The 21,226-nt window shown below is 40.0% G+C and overlaps 1 protein-coding gene across 1 annotated transcript in view; it reads right to left on the reverse strand.

The window, feature by feature from the left end:
- JAKMIP1 (janus kinase and microtubule interacting protein 1) overlaps positions 1-21,226 on the reverse strand; it is a 260,911-nt gene that overhangs the window by 113,088 nt on the left and 126,597 nt on the right. Inside the window, exon 5 of the mRNA XM_065404580.1 lies at positions 12,381-12,659. Within this exon, the coding sequence (XP_065260652.1) occupies positions 12,381-12,509 (129 nt within the window). The 5' untranslated portion in view covers positions 12,510-12,659. The remainder of the gene's footprint in view (positions 1-12,380; positions 12,660-21,226) is intronic.

A 21,226-nucleotide genomic window follows, 5' to 3' on the forward strand; every position in this document is an offset into this window, starting at 1 on the left:
TAATGGAATAAACACTGATCATGACTGCAGTATCCAAAGCTAGGCATGTAATAACGTTCTAAACCAGGTATGTTAGAGCAGGATTTTACTGCACCAACACTATCATCTTACACCAAGAACCTGCCTAATAGATGCAAAGAGAAAAGAATATTGCCCCAGAATTATACATCTCATTATTGGAAATAGATCACATATCTTGGTCTACCCCAATTACGTTTTATCCATATGTAATTGCATCTTCTGTAGCTGATAGGGATGATATTTATTTCCAAGTCCAGTTTTCAAACTTCCAGGCTTATGTAAGGCCACCTAGTTCTGCATGTGGGCTTAAAATAAACCTTAGACCTCAGATTGGGTATTCGTTCACCTATCCACTAATCTAAATGTCCAAATGTAGAAATAGAGACTGATTTAGGCATCCAAATTTGACAACTGGGACTAATCCCACACTGATTTAAATATATCACAGCTATTTTTTTAGGGATGGAAAAAGAAAGTTCATGGAATCTTGTTAAAACAAAACAAAGAAAACCAACACTGTCCCAGGGATAAATCAGATGCAACAATTTATCGAGACACAGAGTAGTTAAAAATAAGTCTTATTCTACATATATTGTAGGTAAAGGGTAGTTTTTAACCTAAAGTAGTCCAGAGTGTGGTGGCTTCCAAGAGAATTTATTAACAACTGAGAAATGAGTCTTGAAATACATGTTTCCAAACAGCATTTACCCTCAAATGACTGAGCAGAGAGGAAGCCAGCAGAAGCAGCAAGGAGAGCCGAAGTTACTTAGGAGCCTACGTCCCATTTTCAAAAATGCCTTTTGGATTTAGTGGCCTAAGTCTCATGGGCAAATTGTTTTTTATTTCAAGAGACAGTTCCATGTATGCATGGACCCATGTACTATAAACTGAAGATGTGAATCACTCAAACAATAGCAGAGCTCTCACAGTAACAGCAACAGCCATCCTGGATAAACAAGATCACTTTAGGACAACTTTTTGGACTACCAACTTAGAATTCAATTAATAATTATGTCATGTTCAAGGCCTACAAACAGAGAAGTTAACTAAAAACTTAAAATTCTCAGGAAGGCTGCAACATAACATTACTTTAGTTCTTCAAATCCAGAACTTTAACACATAAGAACCAGAAAGAGAGAAAACAGACTGCTCACTAAGGCTGAGAGGCACAACTCACCCCATCTTGCTCTAAACTGGATCTTTGCACACTGACTGCTGAAATACCTAGATCACACACTTCCCTCAGAGCCCCCTAGCCTGGAAGCAGGACCAAGAAAACCCCTGAGAATTCAAGGTGATAAATATGTAATTTTAACATTGTTTTAATACACCATAAACAAACACGGACTTTTGAAGCAATACTTTCTACTAAAACCAGGGAGTGAATAGAGCGGTAAACATACCGGCTTTGTACTGACCACACTTGACACAATCATCATGAAAGTCGACAGCGGTTTAGAGGCTATGGTTCACACAATGCATTTCCAAACCAGATTAATGAACATTCGGTTATATGACAGACTACACAGCAGGACTAAAATCACACACGATGAAGAAAAGCTTGTACCTTTCCATAATTACTTTAGAAGCAATGCTAGCTAAATTATACTAAAGAAACTGATACTTTTAAATATTCATCAGCTTCAAAAAAATAATGAATAAAACTATTTATTTTGTAATATTGTAATTTCACCCATTCTAATGTGATTAGTCATATTTTCAGATACAGATGGACTGCAATTTGATAACTTGTGCTGGGATCTCAGAGACATGTCAGTCTTCCCTGCAGATGGGGGACAAAGCTTATCTCTATGCTCCAGGTTATCTTTGCATTGATCCAGCTACCGGCAGTCTGATCAATAAGCTTCCAACATTTTTTCATATGGAAAAGTTTATAGCATGAGTAGATTTGAAAGGATTCGATTTTTATTGATAAAGGTTAGTAAATGTCGATTTCACTGTACGTACACACACACACAACACACAAATATTTCCATCAATAACAACCAAACTTTACAGATAAGCATATTAAGAAAAATGCTGCTTCAGAACTATTAGAGTTTGATTTAAGGATGTTTACTTTGTATATTTTGACAATGTGATGTTGACAATTTGTGTTTTAATGGTTATAAAGTCTCAATTTTTTAATCTCAACATTGTTAAATAATTACTGTCCGATGCCCCCCCCCCTCCAAATTTTCTGCAACTGTGAAATTTTAAATTGGTAAAAATAAAAAGATGCTTAAAACCCATACTTTTGTGGAATTGTGAAAATTTAAGTTGATAAAAATAGAAAAATACTTAAAAATTATCAATATTATCATGGTCTACACCAGGGGTCGGCAACGTTCGGCACGCGGCTCGCCAGGGTAAGCACCCTAGCGGGCCGGGCCAGTTTATTTACCTGCTGACGCGGCAGGTTCGGCCGATCGCGGCCCCCACTCGCCGCGGTTCGCCGTCCCGGGCCAATGGGGGCGGCGGGAAGCGGTGCGGGCCGAGGGATGTGCTGGCCGCGGCTTCCCACCGCCCCCATTGGCCCGGGACGGCGAACCGCGGCCAGTGGGGGCCGCGATCGGCCAAACCTGCCACGTCAGCAGGTAAATAAACTGGTCCGGCCCGCTAGGGTGCTTACCCTGGCGAGCTGCGTGCCGAACGTTGCCGACCCCTGGTCTACACTATACAGTTAGGTCAACGTAAGGCAGCTTATGTTGACCTAATTATGTCAATGTTCACACTACAGCCTCGTCCGACCAATCTAAGTGCTATACTACACTGATACAATAACTCCACCTCCATGAGAGGTGTAGCGCTTCTGTCGGTGTAGGTAGGGCAATGCAGCATCTGTTTTATTTATGCTACTTACATCGCTGTTGACTGTCTTGTCAATTTCACGTCCTGTCAATTTCACAGCGCCATCCTAGAACCTAACTGCCTTGGCTCCCCACTCCCAGCTGGGCTGCTGCCCAGAAGCTCCCTGCTGAGAAAGCTGAGAAGCTAAGGTGGCTGCCCCCTGTTCCTAGCTGAGAGCCTGTGGAGGTGCGCAGAACTGAAAGCCCTGGCTCCGCGCCCCTCCCTGCCCCTCATCAGTCGGTGGAAGCACTCCTGGTCAGGACATTCACCATCGACAGAAGGAGGGTAGGGTGGACTTAAAATAGGTCAACTTAGGGCTGTAGTGTAGACATGCCCTAAACCTTAAAGCCAAAACTTAGAGAATAAGTAAAATATACTCTTATCTTTTAACATGCACCCAGAGCCTTAACTTGATTTCTTACATGAACTTAATTAATAAACCTCTAACTGTATGTAACAGGACAGGAAATATCAAATACCCCACTAATGACTAAATCATGGGTTCTCTGAAATAAAGGAACATTTATTGGAAATAACCATCCTGAAAAGCTTAATACATTAAAGTATGTGAAATGCTCTGAAATGAGTAGTTTTTGACTATGTTGCCGATTTATAATTAACAACATTACAATGACAACACCAGAACAGGGATGAATTATCATCTCTCTTTTTTCAACATCTCTCTCCTCTGACCCCCCAAATCAAACCAGTAAAAACTCAATCCTGCTTCCTCTAAAATCAATAACAAATTTTTCAGTGAGTTTAATGGGAGTGGAATTGGGCCCTATCTAAACACTGCATCTTGGGCCTGACCTTGCAAACTGATGAGCATCTCCTGTAAGCTATTGTGAATCATCAACTCCCAATGACTTCAGAGGCAATGAAAGGATGCTTAGCACCTGGCAGGATCGGATCTTAGTGTTTCTAACTAAAGATATCCACAATGAATAACACTCCTTCTGTTCTATTAATGTGACATGTACTATTGTTATCTCACTTGAAATTTTATTTTACTGTTGTTCATAGTTTCAAAGGGCTCTATCCTGCAAGGTGCTGAGCCCACTCATTTCCTACTGAATTAAATGTGAAAACATTCTGAAATTAACTGTGTGCTATTGGACAGTCAAAGCCAAACTGCAGTGCAGTTCTTCTGGAATTCAATATATTGTAGGTTTTATTCATAGATTCATAGATTCATAGATTCTAGGACTGGAAGGGACCTCGAGAGGTCATCGAGTCCAGTCCCCTGCCCGCATGGCAGGACCAAATACTGTCTAGACCATCCCTGATAGACATTTATCTAACCTACTCTTAAATATCTCCAGAGATGGAGATTCCACAACCTCCCTAGGCAAGGGAGGTTTGCAAGCTTGCCCCTCCCCCCCCCCAATGGAATTTAACAGGACTTAAACCAATAGGCTTCTACAGAAATGTAAGAGTTTCTATAAAAATCACTCTAAAACACCTATACATTTAATAGAAAATTGCCCCTTTTTCTCACCTTTGTCCTTCCCCAGTAACCACCTTCAAAAGGTCCAGTATTGCAATAATGCTTCATTTGGGGTCCATCACTTCTACCCTGTTGCTGGCTAGCAGACATTGTTTTCAGTGCCTACCTACCAGCGACCTTGCCAATGCCAGCTTGAGGCATTAAGCTGAGGATCTGAACTCTAATAAGCTGTCGCTAGGCCACCAAGAAAGCCGTTGATGAAATGCTGTTTTACATCCAAATTGATCACACTGAAACTGTAGCTGTTCCAGTCCAATCAAAGAAGCTGTTTTGTTTGATCTTTTCCAAAGGAGTTGGCTTTATGCTGAAAGGAATTGCTCTTGGAAGAGAATCAATCACACACTGTCTGCAAAATGGCCTCCCATGTCTGGAATCCATGGAGAATGAGAAAGCAGAGATTCATCAAGGACGTTGCTTTGGAGTGATTGTAGCATCTCGATCGTGGTGGTATGTGGCACAAGGATGAAGACCAAGTGCCAAGTAACCCAAGCCAGAGTGAAGGACACTCAAAAACCCTACCACATAGGGGAGCAAAGTAGAAAGAGGTACCCCTATGGAATCTAAAAGCTCTCCCCTTCTGTCTCTATATGGGGAATTACTCAGCTCAGCCTTGGGACACTGGATGACATATAGCATACATTGTCAAGAACTGCAGGACGCACTTTAAAATAGAATACCATACTGCTATGGCATTATAGCTGGAAGCAAAAACCCCTGAGTCAGGAAGTTCAAATTGGAAATAGGATGCAAATTTTGCAAATGAGGGTGATTAACCATTGGAACAGATTACCAAGAGATGTGATCAATTATCCATCATCTAGAAGAGGATTATGATGTTCCGGTGCTAAAATGCACTGAGCTACAAAGACCAGAAGGGACATCAGGAGCCACTGAGCCAGCAAACCCTCTATGGAATTTATTAGGACTTAATCCAATAGGCTTCTACAGAAATGTAGCAGTTTCTATAAAAATCACTCTAAAAATCCTCTACATTTAATAGAAAATGATACCCTTTCTGTAAGATTTTGAACCATCCTATGGGATTTAATTTTTTAAAATGTTATATTCCTGCAACCCAAGCAAGACAGAGAGCAGAGGAAAGCATTCTGAAGGGTTTACAGACATGGAGCAGTCTCCTTTAGCTGAAGCTACACACCCACAATTGGTCAATTCAGTCCATAGTTTAGGAGTGCTTCTGGATTCCTTGCCGATGTTGAGTGCTCACATACTACAATCTGCCAGTAACACTTTCTACCATCTCTGGTTGTCTAGGAGACCTCATCCCCTGGCAAAAAATGGCCTGGCCTCAGTTATTCACACCTTTGTCGTCTCTTGGCTGCCTAACGGCAATGGAGTATTGTTGGGCATGTAGCACTCAGGCCCGAGGGATCAGCTGGTAGAGAACACTGAGCACATCTCCTCAGCATCACTGGGTACCACAAACATATCAAACCTATCTCCGCTCCTTGCACAGGCTTCCCATAGGATACTGAACCAAGTTCAAGGTCTCAGTCCTTATCTTCAAGGAGCTCAATGGCCAAGATGAAGACCGAGGCGGACAACTTTGCTCCTCTGGCAAAATGGAACTTGCTATAGTAAGGGTAAATCTTGTCTGTATAGGAGACAGCTTTTTGGGGTGCACTCCCTCAGAAACTAGGGACCATCACAAATTTCACCACCTTCCACTCCAAGTGCAAGGCACATTTCTTTGACCTTGCCTTCTTTAACATAACCATATAGCCCCATGCATACATACATAAATATTATATTACATATTTTTAAAATTCCAGAACAAAACACTCCACTGCACACGTCTCTCCCTGGGTAGAGGATGATAGACCACACATCACAGAACTTAGTCACGCTGCTTAATGTTCTCCTGGAAGGCACTCAGATACTACAGTAATAATGAGCATGGTATATGATCCCATATAGAATATCAGAAATAAAACATTAGCCATCCTATAGCATTTAATTTTTATACACAAATCCTACAGAAAATGTTCTATTAAATCCTATAGGACTTTTCTGTAATGGACGCAGCCTGCCCAGCCTCCCATGGCCTCTCCACTATTAACCAGACACCAAGTTCAGTGGCCTCCCAACCTGTAGTCTCTACCAGCCACCTCCTTCTCCATGCTTCTATTCCAAACCTGAGGCTAAAAGTGGCAGAAGCAACAGACAGTCCATAGGTTTACAGCTACACTGCCACCACCTCAGTCCTCCTGATGTCAGAACCCGTACTTTCCATCCCACCATCAGATACCTCCAATTACAACTACCTTGTTTCCACCAATCATGTTTACCTGTCAGCCTTGCCTCACCCTGCCACCCACTTTTATCTATATGACCTTTATCACCATCCTTTTCCCACCACATCAACCCTCCTCTGTACTCCTTTCCTCATCAGACCCAACTTCACTGCTCACTTCTCTGCAGCACCCCCAACAAGATGTACACATGCCAACCCAAAACTTCCCTTTCCTCCTCTTCCTATTCTCTCCCATTCTTTATCACTCTCCTTCCTGGTGTCTTTTTGGATTGTAAAATTTTAAGGAGAGTCGTGTGACAATGTCAAAGAATCACGGAACAAGTTGCTTTATGCTCAAAACTGAAGAAGGGACTTTTATTAAATTAAGGAAAATGGGACCTCTTATTCTCAAAGCCACTTGCCTGTCTCTCTCTGCTTCACTGTGAAGCTTCTTCCTAGACTCTTACTAAGCCCTTGCAGTTGGGCTTCTTACTACAGATTTTAAGAACTGGTACACAATCTCACATGGGGGTATTTATTGTGAGGAACCTAGCTCACCTTTGGGCTAGAATATTATTAGAAATTATATCATACTGCACTGCAATATCATCTAATTTCCTGTTCTCCATCACCTCAAGGTCTCTTTTGGTATTATGACCTTCTCATTATCTCCCTCCCACTGAATGTGTGGGAGTGTTAATATCTTCCCCCAGATGTAGTGGCTTGAATTTTATATTGTTATCCCTAGCAATATTTGTAACGGTTTTCGGTCCCATTGTGTTGCATCTCTATCCATACCACCTCCCAACTTGGTGCCATCTGTGAGTTTAATTAATGTGCTTTATTACACGCTCTTCCTAACAATAAAGAAGTCTGTCAATCCTTGGATCATATACCTTCTCCCCCTCTCTACTGAATCATGTGTTACTGTTCCAGAAATCAAATGATCAAATCTACAGTATTCCCTTCATTTACTAATTTTACATTATAATCAAAATGAGGCTGGCCTTATTTATTCTTTGTAATTTTCTGCTGCTTATTTTTCATATTTTGTTTCCCTTCAGATGCTTACAAGTACTCTCTTGTTCCCCCCTTCCTCCCCCCCCCCCCATTATTTTACTAGGGATTGAGAATGTAGGTTTACAAGACACAAACATACAACTAGCAAATCAGAATATCCATCTTTTTCAATATATCCTGCCTCTAACCACCTGTCAGGTTCAGATACTTCAAGAAAACCCAACAGACAATCATGGAATAACTTACCCAAAGTAGACAGGATACTGGGTTGGATGGACCTTTGGTCTAACCCAGTATGACCATTCTTATGTTCTTATCCTAGTGGAGAATGACAGGCACACCAAACATTTGCTCAGTATAAGTGATTCTCCTAAGCAGAAGAGGCACCTAACTGTGCCCAGATTTTAAGGGGATTAACTCATCGCAGGATGGACAGAGCTTGAAGCCCACAGACTTAGAGTCTGCCATATCAAGGGGGCAGGTCTAACCATCAATCCTTGATCCAGACAAGTAGATATGATCACAGCAGTCATAAGTCAAGATAAATCAGATGAGCTATGAAGGTTTTTAGAGGATTTGTATAAGGTTTAGCCAAAAACTAAGAACTAATGGGTCAGAGACTTGCTAGGTTCCATCCTGCTGCCACAGGCGGTCACCCTTTCTTTTATGCCTTTGTAAGGGAGCATCAGGAGGCACAGGGAACGTGTGAGACCATGATGGACACTGCTATTCAAAAAAAAATCCAATCTCTCACACAAGGCGCATGTGCATCTACGGCCAGATCTACACTGACACATACTTGAACTACACTCTTCTCTGCTTTGCCTTTCATTTTAGATATCATCACGCACACACACACACACAAACACACACACACACACACACACACACACGTGAATTTGCAGGAGCCAACAATTTAAGTTGTTCAACAACAAATACAGCCCATTGGGGAGACATACTCTGGTTTGTGATGGCTCGGGTAAGATTTGGTTTCACAACAGCCATAGTTTTTTAGTGTATTGAAATATGCTAAAGTTAATTTTTAAAAGTGTCACAATTCATCATGTAATCTGGGACTGAAATATATCCTCTTAATGATTATACAAGCAGCTAAGAACATTTCTAACTTGTTATCTAATGATGTTAGGAGATGATTATGTCCCGGGTAAATTTAGAAGGCTTTTCCTCTGATAAATCATTAATATAACATATGTATACATGTATATCCCTAAATAGAAAGACAGCATATTTAAGGGATTTAAATTAAGTTAAATTTAAGGGATTTAAATTAAGTTAATTAACCTCAAAAGATTGTTTCCTTAGCTAACATTATACAAGTTCCAGATGCCACTGAATTGTTTCTTGAGCAGCCTCAATACTTTTCCATTCACCTCTGTGCCAATAAAGCCATTTCATTCATTTAGGTTCTCTAGGAACAGTGCTTCTTGCCTCCTGAAATTGTTTATTTTTATCTTTAATTTCAGTTAGTTTTTTTTCATTATTCAGTTTGAGTTACTCCATAAAAAGAATGAATCCCCCAGGGCTCAACTGTATCCAAATGAGGGGGGAGGGATAGCTCAGTGGTTTGAGTGTTGGCCTGCTAAACCCAGGGTTGTGAGTTCAATCCTTGAGGGGGCCACTTAAGGATCGGGGGCAAAATTGGTCCTGCTAGTGAAGGCAGGGGGCTGGACTCGATGACCCTTCAGGGTCCCTTCCAGTTCTATGAGATAGATAGGTATCTTTTGATAGAGAACTCTCCATTACTTTACATATGCTACCAAAATGCTGCCAAATTTCCTGCAGTATCCTTGTCCAGCTCAGACACAGCACAACCTTGTACTTGATCCGATAGTACAGAGGACTCGGTGACATAGCACACCAGGTCATTCCATCAATCAAACCCACTTCTCTCTAGGTGAAATCCTAGTCCCATTAACATTAGTAGAACCAGGATTTAATCTTCTGCCTCCGTCCCTATCCCTATACTCTGACAACAAGAAACAACTAGTATGGCCTAATCCTTTCAGATTTACTGTTACTCACATCTACCCTTTTACTCCTCCATTAGACACACTGATTATGTAGCATCTCCTCCCTCACTACTTGGATGGCAGGGGTGTGTGGTTTGAGGGAGAGTAGGGGACATGAAGTGTGGATGGTGTCACCCGGATTGTCGGGGATACAGGTATTGCTGTGCAATTGCTCTGGCTGCATTAAAGAAGTGCTGGATTTTAGGACAATGCAGTCTGGCTTCTTTCATTCACATATCCCTGATACTGCCTTTCATAAATACAGAGTTTCCACCATGGCAACCATGGATGGCAACTCTCCAGCTGGGAGAATAGAAGTTTAAGGTAACTTCCAAAGCAGATGGTCTCTAATGGCAGAATAATGCAGCAGTCACACTATCAGGGCACTGGCATTGCCTGTATACATGAGCTACTTTAAGAAAGAAAATGAAGCAAAATAGCTGAGAAATTTTAAAATATAGATATTTTTTCAGATTAATTTGATAGAATGGTGAAATTTAAACTGAGAATTGTCTTTTAAAACATAGCAGCACTGAGGTAACTATAAAAGGATAGCAGCGCTACAGCACAATTGTCAGTCTCTCCCTGGGTTTACAGGGCCTGAATGGCTGGCAAGCTTCCTGGCCTGTTGTTCTAAGCCGCCCAGAAAGCTTTGCACCACCCCCAGCATCACAGTTTACTCATTTTATCTGTGGCGGAAGGGGAGGCAGAGGGGAACAACAATAACATTGGCTGCACTGTTCGCACACCAATTCTTCGGACTAATCCACGAGAAGCATTAAGAAGGAATCAGGCTGCAGCTCAAACTCCACAGTTTAAAAGTAAACTAAGCAGGAATGTGCAAGAAGGAGAAGTAAAAATTACTCTCTGTAATTAGGTTTTTCATAACTTCTGTTCTGCAAAATATTTTAACATTTCAATATTTTGTCCCAATTTGTGATGAAAAACAAACGTCATAATTTCCTAGGGGACGGAAATTCAGATTTTCCACCAGCTCCATACTGAATTTATTATGGCAACTGAGTAAGAGTTTGTTCGAAAGAAAAAAAAATCTGATTTTCATCTGCAACATTTTATTTAAATTAATTATATAAAATAAGAAGACTGTCTAAGGCTTTGTCTACGCTGCCAATTGAACGACAAAACTTTTGTCGTTCACAGGTGCTCAAAAAAGCACTGCCCCCCACCCCCCGAAAGACAAATGTTTTGCCACGGCAAGTGGCAGTGTAAATGGCTCGTTGTTGGCAGGAGCGCTCTCCTGTTGACAACGCGAACCCCACTCGTAGGGGGTGGAAGTATTTTGTCAGCAAAAGTGCCGACAAACAGCGTTTACACTGCCTGACTTTTAGGGACACAGCCGTGTCGCTAAAAGCTGTGTAGTGTAGACAAAGCCTAAGATCCAGCATCATTACCCTCTCAGAAAGTTAGAGAGGGCACAGAAGAGGAAGTAGAGCTGGAGATCAGCTGATAGCCTAATGCAGAATATCAACTCCAAAGATCTTATGAAGATTCTCCCATTCCAGTGGAGAACAGTCTTCAGATAAAAGACCAAGCAGAAAAAAAATGTTACATTTGAGACCATTTTTATATATTGTAAATGGCAGAGAGAATTTTTTGCTTCTGCTTCAAAACCTACCTTAAAAATAACGATGGAAAAAGACAACAGGAGCCACCTGGAAGTGTTAGTGGGTAGTGATAAAATGTTTGCTCTGATTACAGGTCTCTGAATCCGCATGCAAAGGGATGTATGTGAAATCTTTTACTCAGCTATGTGAAAAATTTAGCATAGAGATCAGAATTTCTTCTTTACACGATCTCACACATATTTATTCATGCTATGGGTTACATATAACACTTCTGAGACTACCTTTAACTGCAGAAAAAATACCTAGAGTGGATCTGGCAGTCTATAAAATTCAGTGTGTTTTGTAGGGAGTCAAGTGAACTGATGGTCCTCAATGAATTAATAATAAGCCTACTGGTCCATCCACCTCTGAGATGCTGCAAGGAAATAAAATTATACATGCTAACAGCTGTTTAAATATATATAATTGATGAATGAACAAAATCTCTTGGGTATGCCACTGATTATTCACATATCTGGAGCAATTACAGTGTGAAGAGTAACATTTAGACCGCTGTTCCAAATGCAAATAGCCAATAACACATGCAACCTAATGGGGTCAAATCAGGACTGCATCAACAATTTCCTCAGTCAGTCTGCATTCTGCATATGCACTTAAGTGTAATGCTTTGAATGTGACTTAGGAGTTCAACTTCCCCTTCAATTCCTTTCAGAGTTTCAAATACTAAGCTCTGATACAAACCTCCTGATCATTCACTTTATTTCCTTTAGTCACATTTTGTTAATACCTCTCGATTTAGCAACACTGCAAATTTAACAGACAGACATTTACTCCCTCTTGCAGGTTATCAATGAAGATTTTAAATAAGACTGGACCTCGTACAATTACATTTCACTACACACCTCACTGTTTAATACTTTTCTCTTTATTCATTTCATTCTGGCTACGGTCCCTCAGCCAGAGTTCAGTCGATAGGACAATGCGCAGATCCAAGCCAATATCAACTCATTTTGAAAGTACATTATTTTTGAGAGACACTGGTGTCAAATTGTCTGCTGGTTCAGAACCGAACATACCACTTCGAAGCATTCTTAGAGCATGCAAACACATACCTTGCTTTTTTCTTGCTGGAATTCTATCTGGATGTTGGTCAGTTTAATCCGTAGTTCCTCATTAGCAGCCTGAACTGCTTCTATCTCCATGTCGGACCTCTCTCCCTTGGCACGGCTTTTCTTGGACATCGTTATTTTTAAAGTTTACAATAAAAATCCCTCACGCCACGCTGAACCAATAGCCAAGCAGCCTTCTGTGCTAGACATTAACAATTCAAGTAGTCCTCAACACAGTCCTGCATGTAACACTTTTCCATCATGGCTGATTTCTTTCATATCCTGAAAGAAACAGAGAAGAAGAAACAGACCTATTAGACTGCAGCACTGTTTGACAGAATGAGACATCAAACAAAATGCATATCATGGATTATAAAACAAATGTGTGTTACTTCAAGCAATTACAATTACATAAAAATGTACAGTACTTTTCTCTAGCATACCCAGTAAGTTACAGTATACTATGCTTTTATAGAGGAGGAAAACAAAGACCTGAAAAGTAAAAGTTGCACATATGTAACTTTTCCCCCACACAACACCTCATTATCTAAATATGCACCCACTCAACCCCATTTTCCAGAAATTCATTTCCTTCTTGTCATGTTAAAGAGCAGATATTAACAAAAATATGAATCACTTCTTATTTAGGACCTGATCCTGAGAGAGGCTGAGCATTCACAACTGACATTGGGCCTGATCTTGTGTCAACTAAAGCCAGTGGGAGTTTGCCACTGACTTCAATAGGAGTCATTACATTTAATTCATGTTGTAAATAGAACTGGAAATTGTACAATATTAACTAAAAGTTCCATTAAACCTCTTGCCTTAATGGAGTCAGAAAATAAGTCACCATTAGTTATTATTTACAGAAACAATTCTGTAATTATAATAGTAATATATTATAAGATTGCATATGCTATGGAAAATTGAATGCCACTGAAAATCAGATCCAAAAATACTAAACTACTTTAACTCCAGTTATATTCCCAAGCATGTCTCCAGGTAAAGTGTTTGTTTATTTAAATCAGATATTCCAGGGGTGTATCAATACCATACAAAGAACTCCAATTCCAAATAAATAGGAAATTGTAGATTCGTTTGCATACTGATTAGTTATAGAAACTAAATCTGATTTTCTTCCTGATCACCTATAGAACACCAAGTTATTCACAGAAAGCAGGAACAGCAGCACTTACTCTTGGCAGTGAATTAGTTGGCAAATTGACTTCCATTTTTTAAATATCCATTTCATCTTCATCACCAAATTATATGCCACAATTTTGGCATTCTTAAGGTATTTGCAATTGGACAAGCAAATATTGCTTCGGTACCTAATGTGTTTGATATTAATTTTCCTTTCAAAGAATAAGCCGTGTTTCTCCCCACTTAAATCTATGTAGGAGTTAATTCAGGGGTTGCATGATTACCGAAGACAAATACAGTCTTTAGCACTTGGTGTTTGTATATAGTGTCTTTAATGTAAGGTTCTCAGAGTATTCACAAACATTAACTTGTAATGTAACAACAAAAACAAAAATATGCAAGTATCATACTCAATTAACACATCGGTAAACAGATTTATAGGAGTCAAGTGACTTGCCCAAAGTAACACCTCTCTGCTCAGATCAGTAGCAAACAAGGAACAGAACCTTGGAATCCTGATTCCCAGGCCCTTGTTCTAATTACCGTATTAGACAACACTACTAGTGAGTATTTGACTCAGTTGCCCATTAGGATCCAGTATAAATAGACCAGAGACTCCTTTTTAATTGACTGGAATTGAAAAAAAATGTTTTGTTTTGTAGTCCTACCCCTACCTCTTTCCAACCATAAAATCTCACTGTGACAGGGTAGTCTGCCCCTTAAAGGTACTAGTGCCTAGTTGTCAGTCCAGCCCCCAACATGTGGCATGGCCGTTTATGGATATAAGAGGTTCAATATAAGGATGGAACAAGGATATGGAGAGAGAGGAAGCTGTCTTGGGAGTGAGTGATGCTTGTCACTGTATCTTTAAGGATCTGAGGAGCCTTGCAGAGAGAGCATGGCAAGGCTCCCCTCTTACCCAAACAATCAGGGATGGGGACTAGCATATATCCTGCCTAGTCCCTCATAAAATACCAGCAGAAGGCAGCTATCAAACCCTCTGAGCCTGAGAACTACGTGGGACAGCGGAGGGAGAAGCTGGCTAAGGTCCTGCACTGGACTAAATTACAACCTGATGCAGGAGAACTGGGCACTCCTGGCCTATGGAGAGAGGTAACAACTGCCTGAATTACCCAGCTCCAGGAGGAGAGCAGAGCTCTCTTGCCATAAGGGGAGAGAGAGAGACTGAGAAGTAACCCTGAAGGGACTGGGAACATGGCACAAGGGAACACCGTTTGTTTATTTGGGACTTTTGTTATGGGCTATTTTGTATGCGGTTTTATAATAAACCAGCCCCAAGGAGGGTATTATTGAGTCAAGAGCACCTGAAGTGGAGTTATTGAGTTCCTGAGATGGGAAACAGACAGGAAGTTCCTGGAAAGCCACACTTAGCCAGAAGAGGGTGCTGGAAGGCAGTCACAGCCTGTGACACCCATCATCTAACTATTCCATACAGTTAAATTTAATATGATTTTATATAAAGCCGTTCATAATGTAGGTAGCTTTAAAAAGCAATTACATACTCGTAGTGCAGCGATTCTAGAGGTAAATGCAAATTCAAGGCAAAAAAACCAAACTCCGTGTAACAAGAACCCTTCATGGAATAGGTGGCTCTTAAGGCTTTTTTTGCCTTTATGAGGATGATGATGATGATGATGATGATGATTAAAGGAGAACAGCTAGCTACTGCAGGTGATATATTCCATTATATTCTAGATTAGAGATGACCCATAATCAAAACACTGCCTACATTTGTGGGAAATTTGGATTCAAATTCAGTTTTAAAAGTTATATACCTCTGGGACCATCTTTAATGAAGAGGTTAAAATAAATCAAAGTGAGGTTGTAATTAGAAGTACTCTATGTCATGACAAAAGCATAAAAAATATTAATGAATTCCTTCTAAACTTGAAGGTAGACAGATTCTCCAAGGAGCTATTCCTGAAACCCATACCCAAGCAAAATTCCTACTGTATTTAGATATATGATTGAATTCAATGTGAATTTAGCCTAAGTACGAAAATCAAAATCACCCTCAAGTGTTTGGACTGCTAGAATTCTTTTACATCTCTCATCTGGTCTTTCATAAAATACCTTAACATGTTTAGATAAGGTAAGAACACTTGAGCTACAGATATTTTAGTATGTAAATTCAGAAATGGAATTTGTTCTTCTATCACAAAAGACAAAAACATCAAGGTAGCCTTATTTGATGTGGGCATACAGGAAATATGGAGGACAGAAACAAGTCAAAGTGAAGTGATGTTGATATTGTACTGGAAATTACCACGTACTTTTGAGTCAATAACTGTACAGTATCACTGTGCTCAGACTGAGCCAGAGCCATTCCATTTCAGTTGATTTAAGATATCCTCATGTGAAGGATGTGCCACAAGGATAAGATGTGGAGATATTATGCCACATTAAGACCAAACTTTTTAATATGGGTGCCTAAAGCTAAGCACTTAAATCCACATTTAAGCATGAAGCAGGTAGCCTGATTTACAGGGCTGCTGAACACGTACTGCTCCCATTGACTTCAAAATTCACCTCCAGTGAGTTCAAGCTCAACAACAGCTGCCAATACTCAAAACTTCCGACAAATCAGCCTACTTAATCTAGGGCCCAACAGCTGAACTTGGGTATCTAACTTTAGGCACCTACATTGGAAAGTTTGGGGTTAACTGCATAAATGTAACACATTTTCATCACTCCTACACAGGGTAACACTCACCACTTGATTTTTAAAACCAGTCTAAAGATTCAGAAATCTAGAAAATCCAGCACTATCCTCTCAATTGCTTATCAGATGGTTTGTAACCAGGATCATTATTTGCTAAATTAAACCTTTGCTCAATATCCTGTGCAGGGAGTGGTGCCAGCCCAGGAGCAGGCTGAGGAAGGAGCTGTGACTTGGAGAGGATCCCCTCTTGCTCCCAGGGGGAATAAGGGTGTAATTCTCACCAGCTTTATACCTGGTGCAGATACTTATGCCCCACTCACATTCTGCTACCTCCACCAGTCAGTGTGTTTTGAGGGAAGCAGTACTGCACGAGCAATGCCCTTCCTCCTCCCAAAATAATGAGATTGGGTTAATACGATTTTAAAAATAATAATGCCATTTGGGTTCTCTCACTTTGCCTCCTGATTTTTGAGCCTTTATCATACACTCGGGTCCCATTTCCAAGCTTTTCTCTGTAATCACAAGAGCTAGAAACTAACTTTTGACTAAAATGAAAGTGGAGATCATCATCTAATCACCTGACTACAGGAGCTGGAGTTTGAAGCAAAATCATCAAATATTGTGACACTCATGACAAAATCACAATAATTAGCAACACTGCCAGGATGAGGAGAAGTCCAGGCACCTCCCACTTACTGCCCCTCCCCATCCCCCTCTCTGCTCACATCCTCACAGGGAGGAGCAATGGGCATATATAGCCTGCTCTCAACCCCCACCCTATACCCGGCACCCGGATGCAGGTAGGCCATGCAAGGAGAGCGTGTGTATTACTCCCCATACTCCTCCTGTGCAGCTGCATTAGGACCAGCCATGGTCTAGTCCTAAATTGGATGAATATCCCACAGCTGTCAATGCTCTTCATCAAGAGCATGAGGCAATGCAGTAAGATTGTGAACAAAATGACATTGAAAAAAGGAAGGAATATTCCACAGTTTGGCAAAATTTGAATCTTTCTATTCAGAAGCTTCGACAACTCATTTAATAATTTACAAGGTTCAACCTGACACATGGCATCACAAAAGCACCCAGTGTGTAATCCTGCAGTCTGTTAAGACAGAAAACTGCCATTGTCTTTGGTCAGAGTTATGTGTGTGTACTTTGAATGTATATTGCCTTGGTAGTACTTGAATACAAATTATATCATATGGCAAAAATGGAAGAAAATGATGGAGGAAAAAAGTGAATTTGAAACTGCTCCCTCCCCCCCCCCCCCCAGGCAATAATTACAAGTTCTCCTTGCAGCAATAGTTTGTGGATTCTCAGTCTCTTAATTCCCTGTGCAGTGTAGAAACCATCACCCTTTTAATTAAAAGAAGCATGGAAGAAAAATGTAAAAGAAAAGAAAAAAATCTTACAAAATGGTCTAAGATTCAACTGGTGACTTAAGTTTTTGGTTGGGGGGAAGGAGATGGGAAACATTTTATGTGGTCAGCAAATCTCACCTAACCGGTTTATTTTACAATAACTCTGCCAAGAAAAGATGGTGTCCAGTTTTCATACCATTCCAGTGATGTTAGTGATGGAAAATCCATTAGACTTCAGTGGTGTCAGGAAACCCCATCAGCTGAACATTATCAATCAATAGTTCCAATTTCTCTTCTTCCTACTTATCTTTTTATGGATTCAAAGGATGCACTCTGTCACCATCAGAAGCCATTCCCTGCTTCAGAACCATCACTGAAATGATTAATAGATGGTTCTAGACTTTTCTTCCTAAAAACAAAATGAGAAATTGCTGTATAATATGCCTAGCAATCTACAGATGTTAAACTTTAATGAAACATTTCAGCCACATGCTAACAAGTCCCTGATAAGTGCTGTAGCTTCATAAATGTGTTGTACCTTTATAAATACTATACAACATGCAAGTTACAAAAAATCAATTTTTTCTCCAAAGGAGTGTGAAAAAGTCTAAAGTCCTAGGACTAATGTTTGCTTAAAAGTTACAAAAGCATGACTTCTATTGTGTCTCCTGTAAAAAAAAAACACTCATTTCTAAAAAAATCCAGAAGTATGCAAAGCAATTCTCTGCTGAACATACGGAATTTACATGGAGAGAAGTATCTTTAGGGTACATGAGTCATATGCTTTCAAAATAGGAAATAGTGTGGTTGGCATGTCATTTTATGCCAACATGCAAAATTTACTAGAAATTTCCATGCAAAATTCAGAATTTCAGCCTTGATTTCAAATTAACCAACACTACTCAGATTCAACTTGATTTCTAGCAGGTAAAATTGTTAATTAGTCATCATGACTGAAATATTAGAACAAATAAAGAGAAAGGCAGAAAATTTGTGGGCAAGAAATAATGTCAGTTAAAAAAAATCTTCCCACACATCAGGCAAAACCAATTGCTGTTCTGTTTGGTTAGTGACTAAACTGACAGGCAGAGAATGCCCATTCCATTTAAAAAAAATGTCTCTTTTACCAGGATTTTTCCTTCAGAGAATGATTTCATCTTCTGCCTTTAAGCCAAAGATTAATAATACAGCAGTCTACATGCAGCAAAGGACTCTTTCCTATGATTTAGTGAATCCTAAGAAAGGAAAGTCAAGGACCCATAATGAAACTAACCTTCTATCCATCAAGATGCTAAAGGGATTTTTTAAAATTAGATCTGTAAGCTTGTTTCTGTTATTGTTTTGTTTATTTTTAAATTTTCTTTTGTACCTTGTAAAATTTATAACCGCCTTTCAAAATTTGGATTTTTTGTTAAAGGAATATGCTATTTGTATAGATCTAGTAAGATCAACATGATGGTCTTAAATAAAAGGCACTTACCTTGGGGAGACTGAACTACATATTTTAGCAGTTTAGGATTGATGTTTAAGCATATTAAAACCAATTTTGTAGACCAGATATCCAGGGCTTCCTAGTCTCAGACACTCAGTTTATAGAAGCATTTTCAGCACATACTCTTATTAGGAATTTTCAGCGAAAGCACGCTTGGATATTTCTCCTTGCAAGTAACTAGCTTGGCAAGGATTTATAAAGTATTCATAAAATGGATGGTAAATTTCTTAATTCAGTTTCTAATACTTTATGAACATAATTGGCCTATACTAGTCAAGGCTATTAACACTGATAATAATTACAAGGCTTTAATTAAAATGTCTTACATTTTCTAGCACACAAACCCGAACTGTGGTTTTAACTGCAGAAAATAGTAGATCTGTAGAATGAAGTAACGTAAGCACGTACTTAATTTTAAACAATTAAAAGCTTGAGTGCTTTTCTGAACAGGGGTGAACTTAAGCATATGCTTAAGCACTTTGTTGACATTAGAGGATGAGAAGAATAACTCTAGAAAGGTGCCACTTACCTAACAGGTATTATTGAAGACACTCTGATTACCTTCCCTAGACCTGAGGAAGAGCTAGTGAAGCTAAAAAGCCCTTCCACCAACAGAAGTCTGTCCAATACAAGATATTACCTCTCCCACCGTGTCTCAGGTACTACTTATATCCTTTAATCAGAGTCAAGCTTCTGAGCACATACGAATGAGTGAATTGCAATAGGATCCTGGAAATTTTCCAAGGGTAGAGATTTTGTTCCTTGCAACAATTTTTACATATTAAACTGGAGAACTTGTAGATCTTTCTGTTTACAGCATGCAAATTCTTATACATTTACAATATTTAAGAAGGAGAGAATGAGAGATTGCAATCCCGGACATCAGTTGCAACATCAAGTGCACTACCACTGAGTGAAGAAAACCACCCAGGAAAATCACTTTTACCACATACTTTAGGTTCATGGAAATTTGATTTCACACTAATATGAACAGGAGTACTTGTGGCACCTTAGAGACTAACAAATTTATTAGACCATAAGCTTTCGTGGGCTACAGCCCACTTCTTCGGAAGTGGCCTGTAGCCCACGAAAGCTTATGCTCTAATAAATTTGTTAGTCTCTAAGGTGCCACAAGTACTCCTGTTCTTTTTGCGGATACAGACTAACACGGCTGCTACTCTGGAACACTAATATGAGTTATTAAGTAGCAACATATTATGAGTTCACAGAAATGGAAAAGACATACAAACTTATCCTTCTCCAATATTGTGTTCATAATTCTGTTTATGAATATATCCTGCAGTACTTGATTAATGAGTATTTTTTATTCCGTTTTTGAAACAAGGCTAGGACCCAGTTTTGTTTTGGTTGCACCTTCTTGTTGTGAAGGTTCTGTTCATCATCATAGCAGTACAGCCACCATTGAAATTATGGTTTTATAGAAGTTCCCATTCTAACCCTGTTTACAGCCACTCCTATCTTTCTGAAAACCACTGGACTGAAATTTTTCTTGCTTGGTCCTCCCAAGGTGTGCAGAAAGAACAGTTCCTCTCCTCTTGCTCTGTTGGGCCTGTATAGGAGATAAGTACCACTACTAATGTCCACAGAAGAGTTCCGAAGTTAATGGCTCCCTGACCCCACCCTCCTAGGAGACCACAGCTACCTCTCTCACAAGCTTCACCAGCTGATAGGAGTTTCTGTAGGCCTGTTAACGAGCCACACAACAGGAGTGCTCTGATTCCCTGACACTCCTTAATAGTTTCGCAAGTGTGGAAGGTGCCTGCTAGGACAACTTGTGTTTCTTCTTATGCAAACCATGTCTTCCCATAACACTGTTCCCTACATCCCTCCACAACCTGACAATCCACTGCCCTCTACAAGCTTCCAGCCAGCCACAGCCCCCTATGGAGACACCAAGCGACAGGGAGCTGGGGAATTAAGCTGCTTGTCAATGTGGAAACCTTTGTTTTAGTCCCTTATAAAGTGCAGTGACTTTCTGCACACATGATTATGCATTTGACAAGATGCACACGGCCTGAAGTTCTTGTCTCAGTCCTTGTGAAACGTATGTGCACTTTACAAAGCATGCAGTGGTGCATTCTGTAAAGTATGTAGGGTACAGAGGGAGAGTCATCTTTTAATATACCTTAGAAGCTGCCTGAGGGAT

The sequence above is a fragment of the Emys orbicularis genome, chromosome 5 (genome assembly GCF_028017835.1).
Source record: "Emys orbicularis isolate rEmyOrb1 chromosome 5, rEmyOrb1.hap1, whole genome shotgun sequence".
Classification (NCBI taxonomy): Eukaryota; Metazoa; Chordata; order Testudines; family Emydidae; genus Emys; species Emys orbicularis.